We start from the raw sequence: 18,787 nt of genomic DNA, 5'->3' as shown, positions 1-18,787 counted from the left end.
GAGGTATGAATATCGTGTTAGAAACGTTGTTATCATCCATAGCAGGTGGGACAGTGTTTTTGTCCGAAGGACTCTCACCTTTGAGTGCAGGGGTAGGGATGTCTGTTATGCCAGTATTGCCAGTATATTCAATGTTTGTTGTGTCTACTGAACAGTTTTTGGCCAGATGGCCCGACTGTTTACAGATGAAGCACTTGACGGCGTCTGAGGACAGATATATCCAGAAGGTTGTGTTGTCGAAATCAATCCTTAGCGACTCTGGTAATTTGCTAACATCTTCAGGGTGGACGAAAATTTGACGCCGGAAACTCGTAATATGAGCAAGACCGGGTTCAGTAAAACCCGCGCGCAGGGTGGTAATTTTTGAACCCATTCTTATGTTCATCTTTGCGAAGATATCTTCCAGGACGTTGTCAGGAATAATAGGGCAAACATTTGATAATATTATCCTCTTGAATTTCGATATTAGTGGGCGGATTTGAAGCTCTTTGTTGCCGATAACAATTACATGTTTTGCTTCTGTGAGTTTATTGGTTATTTCAGTGCTAGCCAAAAACATGCAGATTCTGTTCATGGATATTTTAGACACAGATTTGATGTCAGATGGGTTAATCAGTTTTAAGATCTCGTTAACATACACCTTGATGGGCACTCCTTCCAAAGCATCGATGATGATGGCTTGTTCTCTTGTAGGGTAGACTGAGTTTTGCACAGCAGCTGCATAATTGGTAACTTGAGACGAGGATTTCTGTAGAATTCTATTTCTTGAGTTTAAAGGTTCCAACTGACTCCTGTAGTCAGAAGTCATTGGAGATGGTGAAGGGTGCATAGTGCACCCTCTGGAAATATGGAAAAAAAACACCGAAGAAAAACCACTATTTTAACGAAAGAACACAGAATTTACTACACTGAAGTTACTCGTGTACACGTAACCGAACACTCTAGAGTCGCACCGTAAACATAGGCACGTCTTGACACGGGGACGGTCGAACCGTGAATCCCGGCACTGTTCTGTTAAAATTAATTTGTGAAGCTGATTTTGATCGTTCCTTACAGTTTGAACTATTGCTTAATAACATTACAACTCAGATGAACAATATTCCTTACTTCCAAAAATTGTACCTTGAACAGTATTTCGGCATTCTTGCACATTGTTGTGGCACCCTGCTGTCGGACAGTATCGACAGAGATCGCTTTGCCTTCGATCCTGGGAAGGCACCGAACTGCCGCGGGATGCCGAGTTCTCCCCGGTGTGCAGAGGGGAGTAAACTGTTCTGGTATTAAGTAGCAAACCCAGCGGTGCGTGGCTCTTGACCTTTGTTGCGAGCATCTCAAGCACCTCTCAAATGGCCTTGCTAGGGTTTCCGGCCTGTATACATTGAGAAAATGTATTGAAACATCCGATCCGGCCTGTACACATTGGTCTTAACAATGAATGGTTTGCTGACATCTGGATATTGTAAAATAGGTTCTCGGCAGAGTTCTTCGCGCAACTGTTTAAACCTGTTTCCTTGTTCTTCCGTCCATTTGAATTTTATGCCCTTTTCCAAGAGGCTAATCAAAGGTTTCGCTTCTGTAGTAAAGTCCGGTATGAATCTTCTGTTTACTACGAATAATCAGATGAAGTTTAAAACAGCATTTAAACAAAAGAGAAATCAATCCTACAAAGTAGGAAGAACAGACAAACAAACAAAATGCCATCATTGTCGACGAAAAGGTCACAAGATAAAGGACTGTTACTATTATCAAAAGAGCCTCAAATACAATAATGAAAATAATAAGTCTGCACAAACCGTAAACGTAGAAATGAATGAGCCGGCAGCAGCTCAGGCAAGCGGCTCTGGGTTTGTATTTATGGCAGGACGAAACACGATACAAACAACGAACAAGATAACTTTCCTTCTGGACTCAGGAGCGTCGGACCATATAATCAAACAGGATGATATATTCACCGATTATGAAGATCTGAATCCACCCATAAAAATTTCGGTGGCTAAGAATGGCGCACATATAAATGCAAGGAAAAAGGAAAGTGTTAACCTGATCAGCAACGTCGGAGTCCCGGGGACCTTGGAGAACGTGCTATTCTGCCCGGACGTACCGCACAATCTTTTGTCTGTGCGCAGGATGCAGCAGGCCGGTATGAAAATAGTGTTCGACGAAAATGGTGAAACCGTTTTAAAGAACGGAAAGACCATCATGACCGGTAAGCCCTTAAGCAATTTAATTGCCATTGAATTCAAGACTGTTCAACAGAGGGTAAGAAAGACTAACATACAAATAAATAATGTAAATGATAATAATTATGAATTATGGCATAAGCGTTTGGGACACATAGGAAGATCAAAATTCTTAGAGTTAAAGAATAAACAAATGGTCGATGATATAGAATATCTTAATCAAATTGCACCCAATGATGATTTATGTGAAGCTTGTATAAAAGGAAAACAAGCACGATTGCCATTTGAAAAATTAAAAGATAAAAGTCATGTAAAACGACCACTGTTTATTGTCCACTCTGATGTTTGTGCGCCTATCACTCCGCCCACGATTGATGATAAAAATTATTATGTAATATTTGTAGATGAATTCACTCATTATTGTGTAACATATTTAATCTCGTATAAGTCAGATGTTTTTTCTGTTTTTAAAGATTTTGTTGCAAAGAGTGAATCTCATTTTAATTCAAAAATCGTAAACTTATATTCTGATAATGGTAGAGAATATTTATCAAATGAGATGAAGGACTATTGCGTGCAAAAAGGTATTAGTTACCATTTAACAGTTCCACGTACCCCTCAATTGAACGGTGTTTCAGAACGAATGGTTAGAACAATAACTGAAGAAGCACGCACAATGATAAGTGGTGCTGATTTGAATAAAGTATTTTGGGGCGAGGCAGTTCTCACTGCTACGTTTTTAATTAATCGAACCCCAACTAGAGCGTTAAAGGTAGATAAAACGCCATTTGAATTGTGGCATGGTAAAAAGCCCAAAGTTAAATATTTAAAGATGTTCGGGTCTACCGTGTACGTTCATAGCAAATTTAGAAAAACTAAGTTCGATGAGAAATCAACGAAAGGTATTCTAGTTGGTTATGAACCAAACGGTTATAAAGTATGGGACGTGAGAACTGGTAAATTTATAGTAGCCAGGGATGTGATAATTGATGAAGTCAATTATTTAAAAACTCGTCCGGAAATGAGGATAGAAAGGGATAATGCTGGTCCCGGAAATGAAACTGATGCATCCGACATAAGGTCAAAATCAGTAAAATTGAATGAAAAGCCTCATAAATCTGATAATGATAAATCAGATATATCAAAGTCGAGTACAATCCCTGAAAAGAAATTAGGAGATGAACCTAATGAATCTGTAAAAGAAACAGATACGCACGAAAAGTCATTGTCTCAAAATGATAAAGTAGAAATGCCAGAAAAACAGAATCTTAGGAGGAGTGATAGAATCAAGAATCAACCTAATATTTCTTACGACGAAAGTAATATACAAGACGATCTTCTTATGTATACACAATCGTTCGCCGGAAAAATTCCCAGTTCGTTTATAGAAATAAAATTAAGAGAAGATAGAGTTCTATGGGAACAAGCTATCGATTATGAATTAAATTCACATGCAGTAAACAAAACATGGGAATTAGTAGAAAGACCGAATAATACTAATATAGTAGACTGTAAGTGGATATTTACGATTAAACATGATGAACACGGAAATCCAAGAAAATATAAGGCACGACTGGTTGCGCGTGGTTTTAGTCAGGAATATTTAACTGACTATAATGAAACATTCGCACCAGTTGCTAGAATTTCAAGCTTTAAGTTTATAATTGCTTTCGCAAATCAATTTAATTTATTGATACGTCATATGGATGTAAAGACTGCCTTTCTTAACGGTATATTAAAGGAACAAATATATATGAAAGTTCCTGAAGGAGTCAAAAGTAAAAGCAATGAAGTGTGTAAATTGAATAAAGCAATATATGGTTTGAAACAAGCAGCAAGATGCTGGTTTGAAGTTTTTGAGAAAAATCTTGTTGAGAAAGGATTCCGAAGTTCATCAGTAGATCGTTGTATATATTTTCTGGATAGAGAACATGTATCCGAAAATATATATGTTGTGTTATATGTGGATGATCTTGTGATTGCTACTGGATATAAAGAAACAATGACTAATTTTAAAAATTATTTGATGCAAAAATTTAGTATGACAGATTTGAATGAGATTAGACATTTCTTAGGAATTAAAGTTGAAAGAATTGACTGCAAAATAACCTTAGATCAGAGTACATACATAAAAGCAGTTTTAGAAAAATTCAAAATGAATGAATGTAAAGCTGTTAGTTCGCCTCTTCCGAATAAACTGGATTATAAAGCATTAAATTCAGATGAAGAGTGTGAAGCACCGTGTAGAAATTTAATCGGTTGCTTGATGTATATTATGATATGTACAAGACCTGATATAAGCGTAGCAGTGAATATTTTGAGCAGGTATACAAATAAAAATAATAAGGAACTCTGGCTAAATTTGAAGCGAGTACTGAGATACCTGAAAGGTTCAATTAACGTCAAACTAAATTATATTAGAGGTAACTATAATAATATAATAAGTGGATATGTTGATGCTGATTGGGGAGGACACGATGAAACCGATAGAAAAAGTACGACCGAGTACTTGTTTCAATTATTTGATGAATGTACAATTTGCTGGTCGACAAAAAGACAGACATCTGTGGCTGCCTCCTCAACGGAAGCAGAATATATGGCACTTTTTGAAGCTGTAAGAGAAGCTGTCTGGTTGAAATCGTTGGCCCTCAGCATTAATATAAACATTTCGAAGCCGATTATAATTTATGAAGATAATAACGGCTGCATAAGTATAGCGAATAATCCAGGAAAGCATAAAAGATCAAAGAATATCGATATCAAGTATCATTTTTCTAGGGAACAAATAGAGAAAAATGTCATTAAACTTGAATTTGTCTGTACAGAACGCCAAGTAGCTGATGCATTTACTAAACCATTGGCAGGAGTCAAATTCATGGAATTCAGGGCACAGATGGAACTACATTGATTTTATTTTATATTACATTTTGTTGTCATACATAGTTAACCATTTGAAATGGTCTGATTAGGTTTTACTGGGTTTCCCTAATCCTCGCAACGAATGTTGGACCATGTGTATTCCCCAGAGAAAGCAAAGAAGGACGATTTATCATTTCTTATGTGTTTGATTTTAATAGTAGATATTACTACTATATATTCTATTAATAGTAAGATAGATTTTTGGAAAGAATATTTACAGTCAACTGATTCATTTTTGAGGGGACGTGTTGGATTATTAGCAATAATAATGCAACTGCCAAAAGAGCAAAAATGAATTACGTTGTCCACGAATTCTCAAGTGAAGTCGATTATTTAAATACCCAATTGTGCCGGACCCCTTGGAGAAGGGTTGATTAGACCCAGGTAGGAGCGTCGTCTGCGGGCTGGGACCTTGGACGCACTTGGTCGCCAGGCCCAAGCTCTTCCCGAGCGCACACTTAGTCGCCGGAACGCCGGAAGTCTGTTCCTACCTGGGGTGCACATTTGGCGACCAGGTTCGGGGTTTTTTCCTTGGCGTGCACATTTGGCCGCCAACCCTTGACTTTCGCCAGGACACGGATGTTCGGTGCAAGGACACGAACTTTCTCCAAGGGGCACGTACAGGAAGCGACATCCCCACTCCAGAAGTTTCCTTGTTCGAAGGAAATTCCTGGAGGCGCGGGGAATAGATATAAGCGCGGATTCTGACGGATGACGAGGTCAGTCAGTCAAGTCAGTCAGTTCAAGTCAGAGAGTTCAAGTCAGTCAGTCGTTGTGAGTAGTCGTCATTCGCCGTCAGTTGTTCGTAGTCGTTCTTGTTTCATTGTTACTTCGTTGAGTTTTTGTTATTTCATTAATAAAGGGTTATTGTTGTAATGGGTGAATCCTTTATTTAACACCCAAACTACCACACATACCAAACCAATCCTAATAATATAAATTATGCAAATACAAATCAACTACTAAATAATACAAAATTACAATAGCAATTATATTCCAAATTAAAATTAAAATTTCAGTTACAATTCCCCTTAAAATGACGATAAAATTATAAATAATACTGTAGTAGTCTCTTAAGTAAACATAAGTAAATAAAATGCATAAAGCGTAACGGCAACACGTGGTCGGTCGATGCCTCTAATGTTCTCACGCGACTACTTTCTTTTCTTTTCCTTTTTTCCGTTGATCGGCGCTCTTCGCCGATCATTGGAAACCTTCGACGAACGTTAGGCGTTTGTCCTGCCTCGTCCCCGACGCTTCGCCGCGCGCTCACGCTCGTCGGTCGAACGCCTCGAGTCTCTCGCACGACTCCCAAATATCTACTATAATACAAATTATAATTACAATAAAAAATACAACAAAAATAAAAATTACAATTAAAATATAAAAAGTTGCAATTAAAATAAAAATAATCAAAATTACAATTGAAGTTCTAATTACAATAAAAATTAAAATACTTTTGAGGTCCGGCCACCCCCATCTTTGGCCCTCTTCGGCCATTATTGAATTGAGGCTTCAGTCTCCCTCCTGCTTCCGGTGATATTTGCCTTTTCTGCAGTATCTGAAATAAGCATTTGTTTTTGTAGTAAGTTTTATATGAATCATCATTATTACAATAACATAAAAAGAAGAGTGATACTTACGTATTACCACAGACGAGGTACAGGAGTAGACCAATCACCAAAGATCCACAAAAATGATCAGATCTGGTAAAATACAAATGATTGACCAGTTATGTACATATCTAATGTTATGGCTATATGTTCAAATTATATTTTTTATTAACCCTTTCGCTTCGGCAGTCCAGTCCGCCGAAGTGCCGTCACCGAACGGAAGCATGCGCCAGAGATGTGCACAGTGCGCGTGGTTTTTGTATATACGTTCTTCTAAGTCTTAAATAATTACTATGCTTAATAAAACAATTATTGCTCTTATATAGCACACGTATTCTTTATATTTTTTAAATGAAAAGATTTATACAATATTATATTAATTATTCTAAAGAAAAAAGCCACAGATGGTACTTATATACACTTGTACGCACAAATCGTCGCGCGGATGCCGGATATATCCGGCGCTCGAAGCGAAAGGGTTAATACGCAACCATTTTGAATATATTTTGTAACTGAACTTGAAAAAGCAATTAAATTTGTAAGAATGTTTATATCACCGTTCGTATTACTCATATGTTTACCTGTTATTGATTTATACTGTTATATATAATTTTATTGATTTATGCGTGGCATTAGCATTTTGTTAAATTGATGTTACCATGAGTTTTAGTTAAATAAACAGTTTCCTCTGAGTGAGCAAAGGACATTGACGCGTCAAGCCTCCTTACAAATTCAGAAGTGGGATCGATTTATGAATTTATGTCTTTATGTCCGAGAAATTTATTATCTGAGTGAACTATTATCTAAGTGATTTTTTTTTTGTTACCGACGATGAGTTTATTTTCCCTGACTGAACTGAAAGAGAAGCTAAAGGAATTGAATCTTCCTACACACGGATCCAAAAATGAATTACTGAAGCGGCTACTCGGGAATGGGATTCCACCTGAAGAACTGATGGTGACTGTTTCACCCATAGAAGACGAATCACGCGTTACAGGTCAGGGCCCACAAGCCGTTGTCACATCTGGAGGTCTCTCTCATGCAGACGCGGAGCTTGAGTTTCTCCGTCGAGAAAGAGACCTAGCCACACGTGAGATTGAGCTTTTAAGAAGAGAACTTGATGTTGCACGAACGATGTTACCGCGTTCAGAAGATGAAGTTCGAGTTCGGACAACACGGACGAGGGTTAAAAAATGGCAGGAGCTGAAAGAACTGGTAGGCGAATTGGATGGAATCGGATAAGCACAGTTCAAAAGCCTTCGTTTGTAGCCGTCTAACCGGGCGAGCGCTACGGTGGTACTGTTATGCCGCAGGAAGGGGTAGATGAAGAGTATCCTCGAATAAACTCCAAACTCTTCCAGCACAACTTAGGTTTATTTGGGAATAGGTCGCCAAGCAAGAATACAAGCGATTTTGTACACGACGAATAACTTTATAACAAACGAGTCGACTGACGGGCTACTTGTAACTTCTTCTCTGTCTCTGTCCGCGCCCTTTCGCAGGGCCTTATATAAGAGTACAACTATGGAAGTTTGGTGGGGATGGATGACACTAGCCCTTAGAGATAGGGAATGACGTGGAGGTCGGAGTTTTCGCAGGGTTGGACTTTAACATGAAATCTCTGTACCGGTGAGTAATTTTGCCTTAGTCTAGTAGATGAGAAAGCCCGTGAGTTCTGACTCATCTATTTGTCTGACTTATCTATAGAGAATAGATAAGTCCGGTAGTCTCGCATAACATCCCCTTCCTTATTTTAAAAGAATATACCTTGGTAAGGTATGTTCTTTTTACAAGATTGGTTTGAGTACGGTTTTACGCTTTGACGGTTTTACATAAATTGGTACGGGTTCGTCGCTAACTTCCTCGACAGTGAATGCTTGCTCATTTTGAGGTTTTGATGTGAACCTGACAGAATACTGAGGTGACGGTGTCGTTACATTTTCGTTATAAACGTGGGTACCTCCTGTATTGAAACAGTTTACATACTGATTGCAAGGTTTGAAGCATAAACTTATGAGTTTCCAGACTTTTAATTTGCATAAGACATATAATAGAGCTAGTAGGATTAAACTAACGGTGATAATTTTAAGTGTGGTCCAGATGGTTTCGGTTCGCGTCGCGCTTCTTACGTGCGTGGCTATGTTATTTGCGTCTCTAGGTATTTCATCCAATGATTTGGAATAAATTTGCAAGTGCTCTGGAGAGATTATAACATCAGAGATTAAAGGTATTTGTGCAAAATCCAGAATGGTGTTGTTTAATTTAGGAATCGTCATGTCGGTTATACCTGAAGATATGTGATGAATTAAAATATCTTCTTCTTCTTTACACGTTTAGAGTAAAGTTGTATCCAGATGGGATTTAGAATTTTGATGATGGATATTTGACATTTCCTACTTTCTGGGAATATATGAATTGCTTGCGCTATACATTGGTCTTGAAATGATGAAGTGAGAACTGGAGTCGTTCTTTCACAAATTCGGATTTTCTCGAAGATTTTACATTTGTGAATATCCATAGACTCGACAGGGCTGTAGTATTTAGTTGTGCTGTCTAGTAGTATACATCGAACAGTTATGCTAACTACATACATTAGTTTGTCCCGAATAAGGGGGATTGGTACTAGTTGATAAAGGTTATATTGTTCTGGTTCAAGAATTGGAATTTTCATTTCAAAGCAAAGTTGTGTATCATGTAAGACAAAAATATTAACTTCGATGACTCGTTGATATAGGAAGGCTGATTCTTTCGTGGCAGGAAATAGCATCCTTTCAGCTCCAAATTTACATTCAATGCTTTTTAGAATTGTTACTAAGTCTACTGAATTTAGCAATGTGGGGTCCAATTTTCCTTGGATTCCATTGTTGATTAAACTTCTGAGTTTGTGCGTTAATTCCCCGTATTCAGTTACAAGTTCAGATAATAAAGTTGCTGTACTGAGTTGAATTTGTCGCTGTTCTATCTTATCTATAACCTGATAGATTGCTTCAGTGGTTACATTTATGAATGATTGAATTCTATCACGATAATTGGAAAAGTCTTTAACAATGCCTTTTACAATGGTTGTTTCTTTATCTAGGTGTACGGCTAAACTTTTACTATCTGTATAAAGTTTATCAAGTTCCGAATCGTAATATTCGGCGTCCTTTTGACTAAGGGTTCCGAATAATACATTGGCTAAATCTCCAATGGGATTCAACCAACCACGTTTTACATGTTTACTTCTATTAGGTAAAGTTATGCCTATACTGTATAACATACGCCATTTTTCATTAATATCGCGGTTAAAACGTTCGTGTAGGAGACGATAAGTTTGATTAATTACCGGATTTCTACTAAGTGCATCAGCGTTAGAATTCAAACATCCCTTTTTGTATTGAATCTCGTAATCATACTCTTCTAAAATGATCCTCCATCGCGTCTGCATGGCAGTTGGGTTTTTCATGTTATTTAGCCATTTCAGTGGCTGATGATCAGTAATTATAACGAACTTTCGACCATATAAGTTGGGGCGCAAGTGCTTTACACTCCAAACCATGGCAAGCATTTCGCGATCCGTGGTTGAATATTTTTGCTCAGCTTCGTTTAGGGTCCGACTTGCAAAGCTGATTGGTTTTTCTTTTCCGCTCTCATCTTTTTGTGCCAGTACCGCTCCTAAAGCTTCACCGGAGGCATCAGTAGACAAAATGAATTGTCTTTTAAAATCTGGGTACATGAGTACACGATCTCCGCAAAGTTCTGTCTTCAGATGTTGAAAAGATTCCTCTTGTTGTTGCTTCCACTCGAACTTCCTGTCCTTTCTCAGGAGCGTATTCATTGGTTTAGACTTATCCGGTTGCAGTTTCAATTCGCTATCTCGAAAGCGTTGGAATAACGTCCTCAGGCGTTTCTCCAATTCTTCCAGATTCTCCGCAAAGACGATAACATCATCTAGGTAGACGAAACAGATGTTTCCGATCAGACCCCTCAGTGCCCGGTCCATCATTCTCTGGAACGTTGCTGGAGCATTTTTCAAACCAAACGGCATGCGATTGTACTCGAAATGTCCAGACGGTGTAGAGAACGCTGTTTTCGCCTTATCCTGTTCTTTCATTCCAATTTGATGAAAACCGCTCGCTAAGTCAAATGCACAGAACCAGCGGGCTCGCCCAAGCTGATCCAGGATCTCCTCTATATTGGGTAGAGGGTATGCATCATGCTTAGTTTTCTCGTTAAGCGCTCTGAAATCTACTACAACACGCCATTTCTTCTTTTCACTGGCGTCTTGTTTTTTTGGAACCACCCAAAGTGGCGAGTTGTAAGGAGAAGTTGAATTACGAATGATTCCTTTGTCTAACATGTCGGTAACCTGTTCATTTATTACATCGAGATGCCCTGGGGGATAACGAAATTGTTTGGTATGCACTGGAAGCTCATCGGTAACAGGTATCGCATGTTCGGTTAAATTAGTCATGGGCAGCGCGTCGCCTGGGAGAAAAAATATATCTGCAAATTCTCTTGAGACTCGTCTCACTAAATCAATAGCCTTTGGATCGGTTAAATGCTCAACCCTTGTGTTGGAATCTAGCGCTTTGATTCTTTCCTCTGGTATTTGTAAATGTAAAACCCTGTGCATAGTACCCGTTAATTCTATTATCCTGTTTTTGGTATCAATTTTTGCTTCTTCCCGTTCTAAAAAGGGCATCCCTAGCAATCCATCTTCTTCTATCGGAAAGGAGTCAGGTACTATTGCTAAAATATGTTCACGATTTCCTACTGTAAGTTTAGCTTCTCTGGTTGAGACGACTTCTCTATCATCAATTCTATAAAAACGATTGATTCGCGCTCGTGTAGGTAAAACAACTGCTGCTGCTGCTTTTATTAAATTTATTCTCGCTCCTGTGTCTAGGAGGAATACACGACTTGACCTGCTTTGTCCCATTCGGAGAGCGATTGTAAGGTTTCCTCGATTTGTAATTCCTCGGTCAGATCCCGTGGGTTTGTTGACTGTATAAACCTGTCTTGATTCTTTCGTTCTCCCGAGCAAAACGCGTTGTTCGTCCGTTGACCGAAAGGAGCTGTCACTTTCATCATCTCTGATTCTAACGTTTACAGGTTCTAGTGGTACTGAAGTTTCCCCATGTCGTAGTTCGTCGATTTCTTTCCGTTGCTCTTCGCAGAGAGTCATTAATTTAAGACATTTTCTCAGTAGTTCAGCCATTTGTTGTTCAAGGCTGCTTCTAACAGGGCTCGCGGGTCGACTCATTTTCTCGAGAGTTTTATGAATAAAACTATGTAATGACTCGCTGCTATCACTTTCGATGTGAATTTCTGATTTCGGGTTCCAATATGTGTGAAAAGGCATTCACTTACCCGAATAGAATTTTCATAATCGTCTTATATCCTTCCAGATTTCGTCTTGTCGCCTTGTTGACCTCGGTCTTCTTGCTGAATTGCGGCCTATCCCACCGCTGCCACCAAAAATTAGTCCTCTGTTATGCCGCAGGAAGGGGTAGATGAAGAGTATCCTCGAATAAACTCCAAACTCTTCCAGCACAACTTAGGTTTATTTGGGAATAGGTCGCCAAGCAAGAATACAAGCGATTTTGTACACGACGAATAACTTTATAACAAACGAGTCGACTGACGGGCTACTTGTAACTTCTTCTCTGTCTCTGTCCGCGCCCTTTCGCAGGGCCTTATATAAGAGTACAACTATGGAAGTTTGGTGGGGATGGATGACACTAGCCCTTAGAGATAGGGAATGACGTGGAGGTCGGAGTTTTCGCAGGGTTGGACTTTAACATGAAATCTCTGTACCGGTGAGTAATTTTGCCTTAGTCTAGTAGATGAGAAAGCCCGTGAGTTCTGACTCATCTATTTGTCTGACTTATCTATAGAGAATAGATAAGTCCGGTAGTCTCGCATAACAGTACCACTCCCGAGACGACTGCGTCGAATTGTCTAGAGAAGATCTTATGTGCCAGCTGAAGAAAATGTATGGACAACGTGTCGACCCGTTGATTTTGCGACGGGAGCTGGAGACGAGGAGGTGGAACACAAATGAAACGTTCGCGGATTATCTTCACGAGAAAATCGCGTTGGCAAGTCGTATCCCGGTTCCAGGAAACGAAACAATTTGTTATGTGATCGATGGAATTTCGTGTCAACAATTACGTATTCAAGCACGGATGCAATGTTTCACGTCGTTGGAAGCGCTGTTAACAGCGTTCGCAAACGTACCGTTACCAAAAGAAGCAAACCCGCGACAACGCCGTGAGGATTATTTTTCGTTGAAGAGCGGACAGCAGCACAGCATGCAGGGAAGAACGAGCAGTGGAACGAGCGAACCACGACGAAAGCAGAGAGACCCAGATATTCCTCTGAAATGTTACAACTGTAACGAGATGGGACATTTTGCAGCGTCTTGTACGAAACCGAAGAGGGAAAAAGGGTCCTGTTATAAATGCGGCAAATTTGGACACCTATCGAATCAATGTCAACCTGTACCCATGGAAGTACACTGCGCCGAGGGAGAAGATGAATTTCGATGGTCAGTTGAAGTCTGGATAGGCAAATTTAAATCAACTTATAAAGCGTTGTTAGATTCGGGAAGTCCCATATCGTTTATTAAGAGACGGTTTATTCCACGAGAATGTGTTATGTTTGATGTAGGAACTGAACAATTTTACGGTTTAAATCGGAGTAGTTTACAATTACTAGGGTGTATAGAGGTGACACTAATTTATGATAATATAAAGTATAAAATTATGTTACGAGTTGTACCAGATGAAACCATGAACAGCGATTTAATTTTAGGACGTGATTTTATGAAAATTTCTAGTTTGTACTTATGCAAGAGGCACGAGAGTATCGGAAGTAATGATATTTTAAACATCGAACTTGACGAAATTAGCACATTGACAGAAGAAATTTCTGTTAACAAAGATCTTCCTTTTGAGTTAAGAATAACTGTACAGAAGTTGTTTCAGAAATTTTATGTCGAGCCAAAAAGACCATTAAATCCAGCGACGGAAAATATTTTAACAGTTACACTTACGGATAAAAAGCCGTTTTCGTGCGTACCACGTCGACTTTCTTATAGCGAGAAAGCCGAAGTACGGAAAATTCTAGAAGGATTAATTGCGAAAATTATTATTAGGGAAAGTACGTCAGAGTATGCCTCCCCGATTGTGTTGGTCAAAAAGAAGACCGGAGAAACACGAATGTGTGTTGACTTTCGGAAATTAAATAAAGTAACGTTACGAGATAATTTTCCATTACCTTTAATCGAGGACCAGCTGGATTTATTGGGAGGAAAAAAGTATTTTACGTCTTTAGATTTAAAAGATGGTTTTTTTCATATTAAAATGGACGAAGAGTCGATAAAATATACGTCGTTTGTACACCCCGTTGGGACAATACGAATATGTACGGATGCCTTTCGGATTAAAAGGTGCTCCGCTTAAATTTCAAAGATATGTAACACAAATTTTTAAGAAACACATTGATTCTGGTGAAATTTCTATCGATATGGATGATTTTCTGATCGCAACAGAAACTATAGAACAACACTTACAAATATTAGAGAAAGTTTTTAAGTTACTTGTCGCTAACAGATTAGAATTACGGTTAGATAAATGCAAATTCCTCCAAACAAAGTTAGTTTATTTAGGCTATACAGTAACCAACGAGGGTATTTATCCAACGGAAAAAGGTTTAGAAGCTGTTAAAAATTTTCCAATACCACGTAATCTACGAGATATACAAAGTTTCTTAGGTATGTGCTCGTACTTTAGAAAATTTGTAAAGAACTTTTCGATTATTGCGAAACCATTGTATGATTTGACTCGCAAAAACGTAGACTTCAAGTTCAACGAAACGGAAGAAAAAGCGTTTTATGAACTTAAAGGTCGTTTAATTGAGGCACCCATATTAAGTATATACTCACCGCAAGACGATACAGAGTTACATTGCGACGCGAGTGCAACAGGATTCGGTGCAATGTTATTACAAAAGAAATCTGATGGGAAGTTACATCCGGTGTTTTATTTTTCTAAAAGAACAACACAAACTGAGTCAAAATATCGCAGCTTCGAGTTAGAAACGTTGTCAATAATTTATGCACTCCGTCGGTTTCGAACATATTTATTCGGTTTAAAATGTAAAGTTATCACAGATTGCCAAGCATTAAGTTTAACGTTAAAAAAGAAAGAAACAAATCCTCGAATTGCAAGATGGGTATTAGAATTAGAAAATTATGATTACACTCTGGAACACCGATCAGGTTCTCGAATGTTGCATGTAGATGCACTTAGTCGACAAATCGCAGTTGTAGAAGATAATTCTATCGACAGAAACCTTGCAATATGTCAAAACGGTGATGTTACAATTATAGCGATACGGAAGAAGTTAGAATTGTCCGAAGATAAATTTTTCGAAATGAGAGACGGGTTAATATATCGAAAATATCAGGAACGAATTCTTTGTTACGTTCCAGCCGCGTTAGAAAAGAGCGTGATACATAAGTATCACAATGAAATGGGTCATTTAGGTGTTGAAAAAACTATGGGAAATATTTTGAACAATTATTGGTTTCCAAAGATGAAAATGAAAGTTGATCAACATATAAAAAGCTGTTTGAAATGTATTGCGTACACACCAGTTACAGGGAAACAGGAAGGTTCACTACATAATATACCAAAAGGTAATGTACCATTCGATACATTACATATCGATCACTTAGCTCCGAGTTCACATAAATTTAATAATAGAGCAAAATACATTTTTGTAGTGATCGATGCTTTTACAAAGTATGTAAAACTATATTTGACGAGAAGTACAAAGAGTTCAGAAGTAATTAAATGTTTGAAATCATACTTTACTCATTATAGTCGACCGTTACGAATTATTTCAGATCGCGGTAGCTGTTTCACGTCTCGAGAATTCGAAGAATTTATGAAATCGTGCAATGTACAACACATTAAAATTTCAACGGCGTCACCTCAGGCAAATGGTCAAGTTGAAAGATCATTGAAATCGTAACTATTCTAATAAATCGTACTATTTTACCTATGATTGCGAAATTAGCAGATGAGCAAAATGTTAACTAGAGTCGTGTTCTGGAGGATGTAGAGTTCGCATGTAACAATTCCAATTCTAAAGCGACGAACGAATGCCCGAGTGTATTGTTGTATGGTGTATGTCAACGTGGCAAAGTAATTGATTATTTAAAAGATGCGCTAGAATTAGAAGGAAAAATTTCTGTAAATCGCGATCTAGAGAAATGTCGGAAAAATGCAGAAAATCAAATTATGAAAAATCAAGAAATCAACAAACGAATTTTTGATACTAGACATAAGACCACGAGGAAATATAAAATAGGTGATAAAGTTATGATAAGAAATTTTGATAATTCATCGGGTGTATCACCGAAATTAATACCACGTTTTAAAGGACCGTACAAAGTAGATCGCGTGTTGAAGAATGATCGCTACGTTATCAAAGACGTAGAAGGATTTCAACTTACACAAATACCATATTTTGGGACTTGGGAAGAATCGAACATGAGAGCTTGGACGCCAGGATAATTTTATAATGTTATGTTTAGTTAAGTTTTTGAGGTTTAGTATTTTATCTATCGTATGAATGTTTATATAAATTTAATCGGGGACGATTAATTTGTCAGGATGACCGAATTGTAAGAATGTTTATATCACCGTTTGTATTACTCATATGTTTACCTGTTATCGATTTATACTGTTATATATAATTTTATTGATTTATGCGTGGCGTTAGCATTTTGTTAAATTGATGTTACCATGAGTTTTAGTTAAATAAACAGTTTCCTCTGAGTGAGCAAAGGACATTGACGCGTCAAGCCTCCTTACAAATTGAAATTTGCTATATATTTTCATGTATATTTCATTTGAACAAAATAAATTTTAGCTTTAAAGAAACATAGAAAATATCAATATTTTGTAACTGAACTTGAAAAAGAAATTAAATTGAAATTAAAGGCTATAGCCGGTTTTGGGGGTCAAATCTGCCCTGGAAGGTATTTTACTCCAATTTGCGCCATTCGATAGCCTACCAAAAAAGATACCTTTCAACCAAGTTTTAGCCCTATAGCTCATCTGTAAGGGTAGTTATAGAGGAAAAACGAAAATCCAGTTTTTGGCCCATTTTCCCCATTTAATGACAATTTAAAATTCTGAAAAAAATCTGACACATTTCTGACACCAAACCGCATACTTTGAATCGTTTTCAGATTTTTCCGTTGCAAACTTTGGCTGTAAAAATCGAAAAACACGAAAAAAATCGAAAAAATGCAGATTTCATATGGAAATCGAAGAGACACTAGAACAGAATTAATTTAGCAATGAGATATTGTCCTAAGTATTAGGTTAAGTAAAAAGTTCTGAGCGTTTTTCGCTAGATGTCTTCAGCGAGCCATATCTCACGATGTTCACATCGTATCGAGTCATAGTATACGGCAATTTCAAGGTGATATTACGCATGAATAAAGGTCTTTGTTAGTTTTTTGTTTTGGTGAAGCCAGTTGTGTGTTACAGCGTTCGAAAATGGAGGTAAAAAAAGAGAAAATTCGATACATTCTTCAGTACCACTACGACCAAGGTGAAAAGGCGGAGCAGGCAGGCAAAAAAATTTGTGCTGTTTATGGACCCAATACAGTATCGAATGCAACAGCAAAGCGGTGGTTCCAACGATTCCGTTCTGGTAATATGGACGTCGAAGATGAGGCACGCTCTGGTAGGCCAATCGTCGAAAATGTGGACAAAATCATGGAAATCGTCGAGTCGGACCGGCATGTAAGCACTTATTCCATTGCCCAGGAACTGAAGATTAGCCAGAAAACCGTTTGGAATCATTTGCATAAGGCAGGCCTCAAGAAGAAGCTCGATGTATGGGTGCCACATGAATTGACGCAAAAGAACCTTTTGGACCGAATTGATGCCTGCGATTCTTTGTTGAAACGTAACGAAATCGACCCATTTTTGAAGCGGATGGTGACTGGCGATGAAAAATGGGTCACATACGAGAATAACAGCCGAAAAAGATCGTGGTCCAATCGCGGTGTGCCGGCCCAAACGATCGCCAAGCCTGGATTAACGGCCAAGAAAGTTTTATTGTGTGTTTGGTGGGATTGGAAGGGAATCATCCACTACGAGCTGCTCCCATCGGGCCAAACACTCAATTCGGACCTCTATTGTCAACAACTGACCAGACTGAAGCAGGCCATCGACCAGAAGCGGCCAGAATTGGCCAATAGGAAGGGTGTAGTTTTTCATCAAGACAACGCCAGGCCGCACACATCTTTAACGACGCGTCAGAAGCTCCGAGAGCTTGGCTGGGACGTTCTATCGCATCCGCCGTATAGTCCAGACCTGGCACCAAGCGATTATCACCTCTTCAAGAATTTGCAAAATTTTCTTGATGGTACAAAACTGGCCTCAAGAGAGGCTTGTGAAAATGAGCTGGTCAAGTTTTTTACCAATAGGGACGAGGACTTCTTCAACCGCGGAATTATGAAATTGCCTTCAAAATGGACAAAAGTTATCGAACAAAACGGCGCATATTTGATCTAAATCGAATAATCTTAAGTATGTTAATTTCATCGTCGAAATAAAGCGAAAAAGCGCTCAGAACTTTTTACTTCACCTAATATTATGCTCAATTTTTTTCAAATTCCTGCGATTGGTGCGTCATAGTAGGAAAAAATAAAAACCACTTTTTTCGGCGTTTTTTCCGTGAAACACTAAGTTATAATTATCGTAAAAATATATTATGTAATATTAAACATCCCTAAGTTCAGAGAAACATCGTCCAGACTTTAAAAATTGCGTAATACAAAAAACGACAATTATACTACGCACGATATATCCCAATATTTCGAAGGTATTTTCAACGGCGCCGGTTGGTGCAGTAGCTATGGTCTCCGACGATCCTTTTCAGACCATATATTTCACAAATCTCAGACGCAAACAGAGACGTACGAAAAAACGCCAGACACTTCCACATACGAGACAACAGGGACGCCAACATCATAATCCCCCACAAAAAGGGTGTGCGTTA

General features: G+C 38.4%; 1 protein-coding gene and 1 pseudogene across 1 annotated transcript; both read left to right on the top strand.

Moving 5' to 3' along the window:
- Positions 1 to 12,687: 12,687 nt before the first annotated feature.
- On the top strand, positions 12,688 to 16,281 carry LOC143363195 (uncharacterized). The gene is made up of 8 exons (XM_076803792.1): positions 12,688 to 14,090; positions 14,170 to 14,630; positions 14,871 to 15,071; positions 15,192 to 15,398; positions 15,506 to 15,547; positions 15,609 to 15,700; positions 15,805 to 15,979; positions 16,076 to 16,281. Exons 1-8 carry the CDS (start codon positions 12,688 to 12,690, stop codon positions 16,279 to 16,281), a joined length of 2,787 nt encoding a protein of 928 aa, XP_076659907.1.
- Positions 16,282 to 17,179: 898 nt separating this feature from the next.
- LOC143363190 (histone-lysine N-methyltransferase SETMAR pseudogene) lies at positions 17,180 to 18,305 on the top strand (annotated as a pseudogene).
- Positions 18,306 to 18,787: the final 482 nt, after the last annotated feature.

Source organism: Halictus rubicundus, unplaced genomic scaffold (assembly GCF_050948215.1).
Source record: "Halictus rubicundus isolate RS-2024b unplaced genomic scaffold, iyHalRubi1_principal scaffold0027, whole genome shotgun sequence".
Lineage (NCBI taxonomy): Eukaryota > Metazoa > Arthropoda > Insecta > Hymenoptera > Halictidae > Halictus > Halictus rubicundus.
This window is presented reverse-complemented; position numbering and strand designations above follow the sequence as displayed.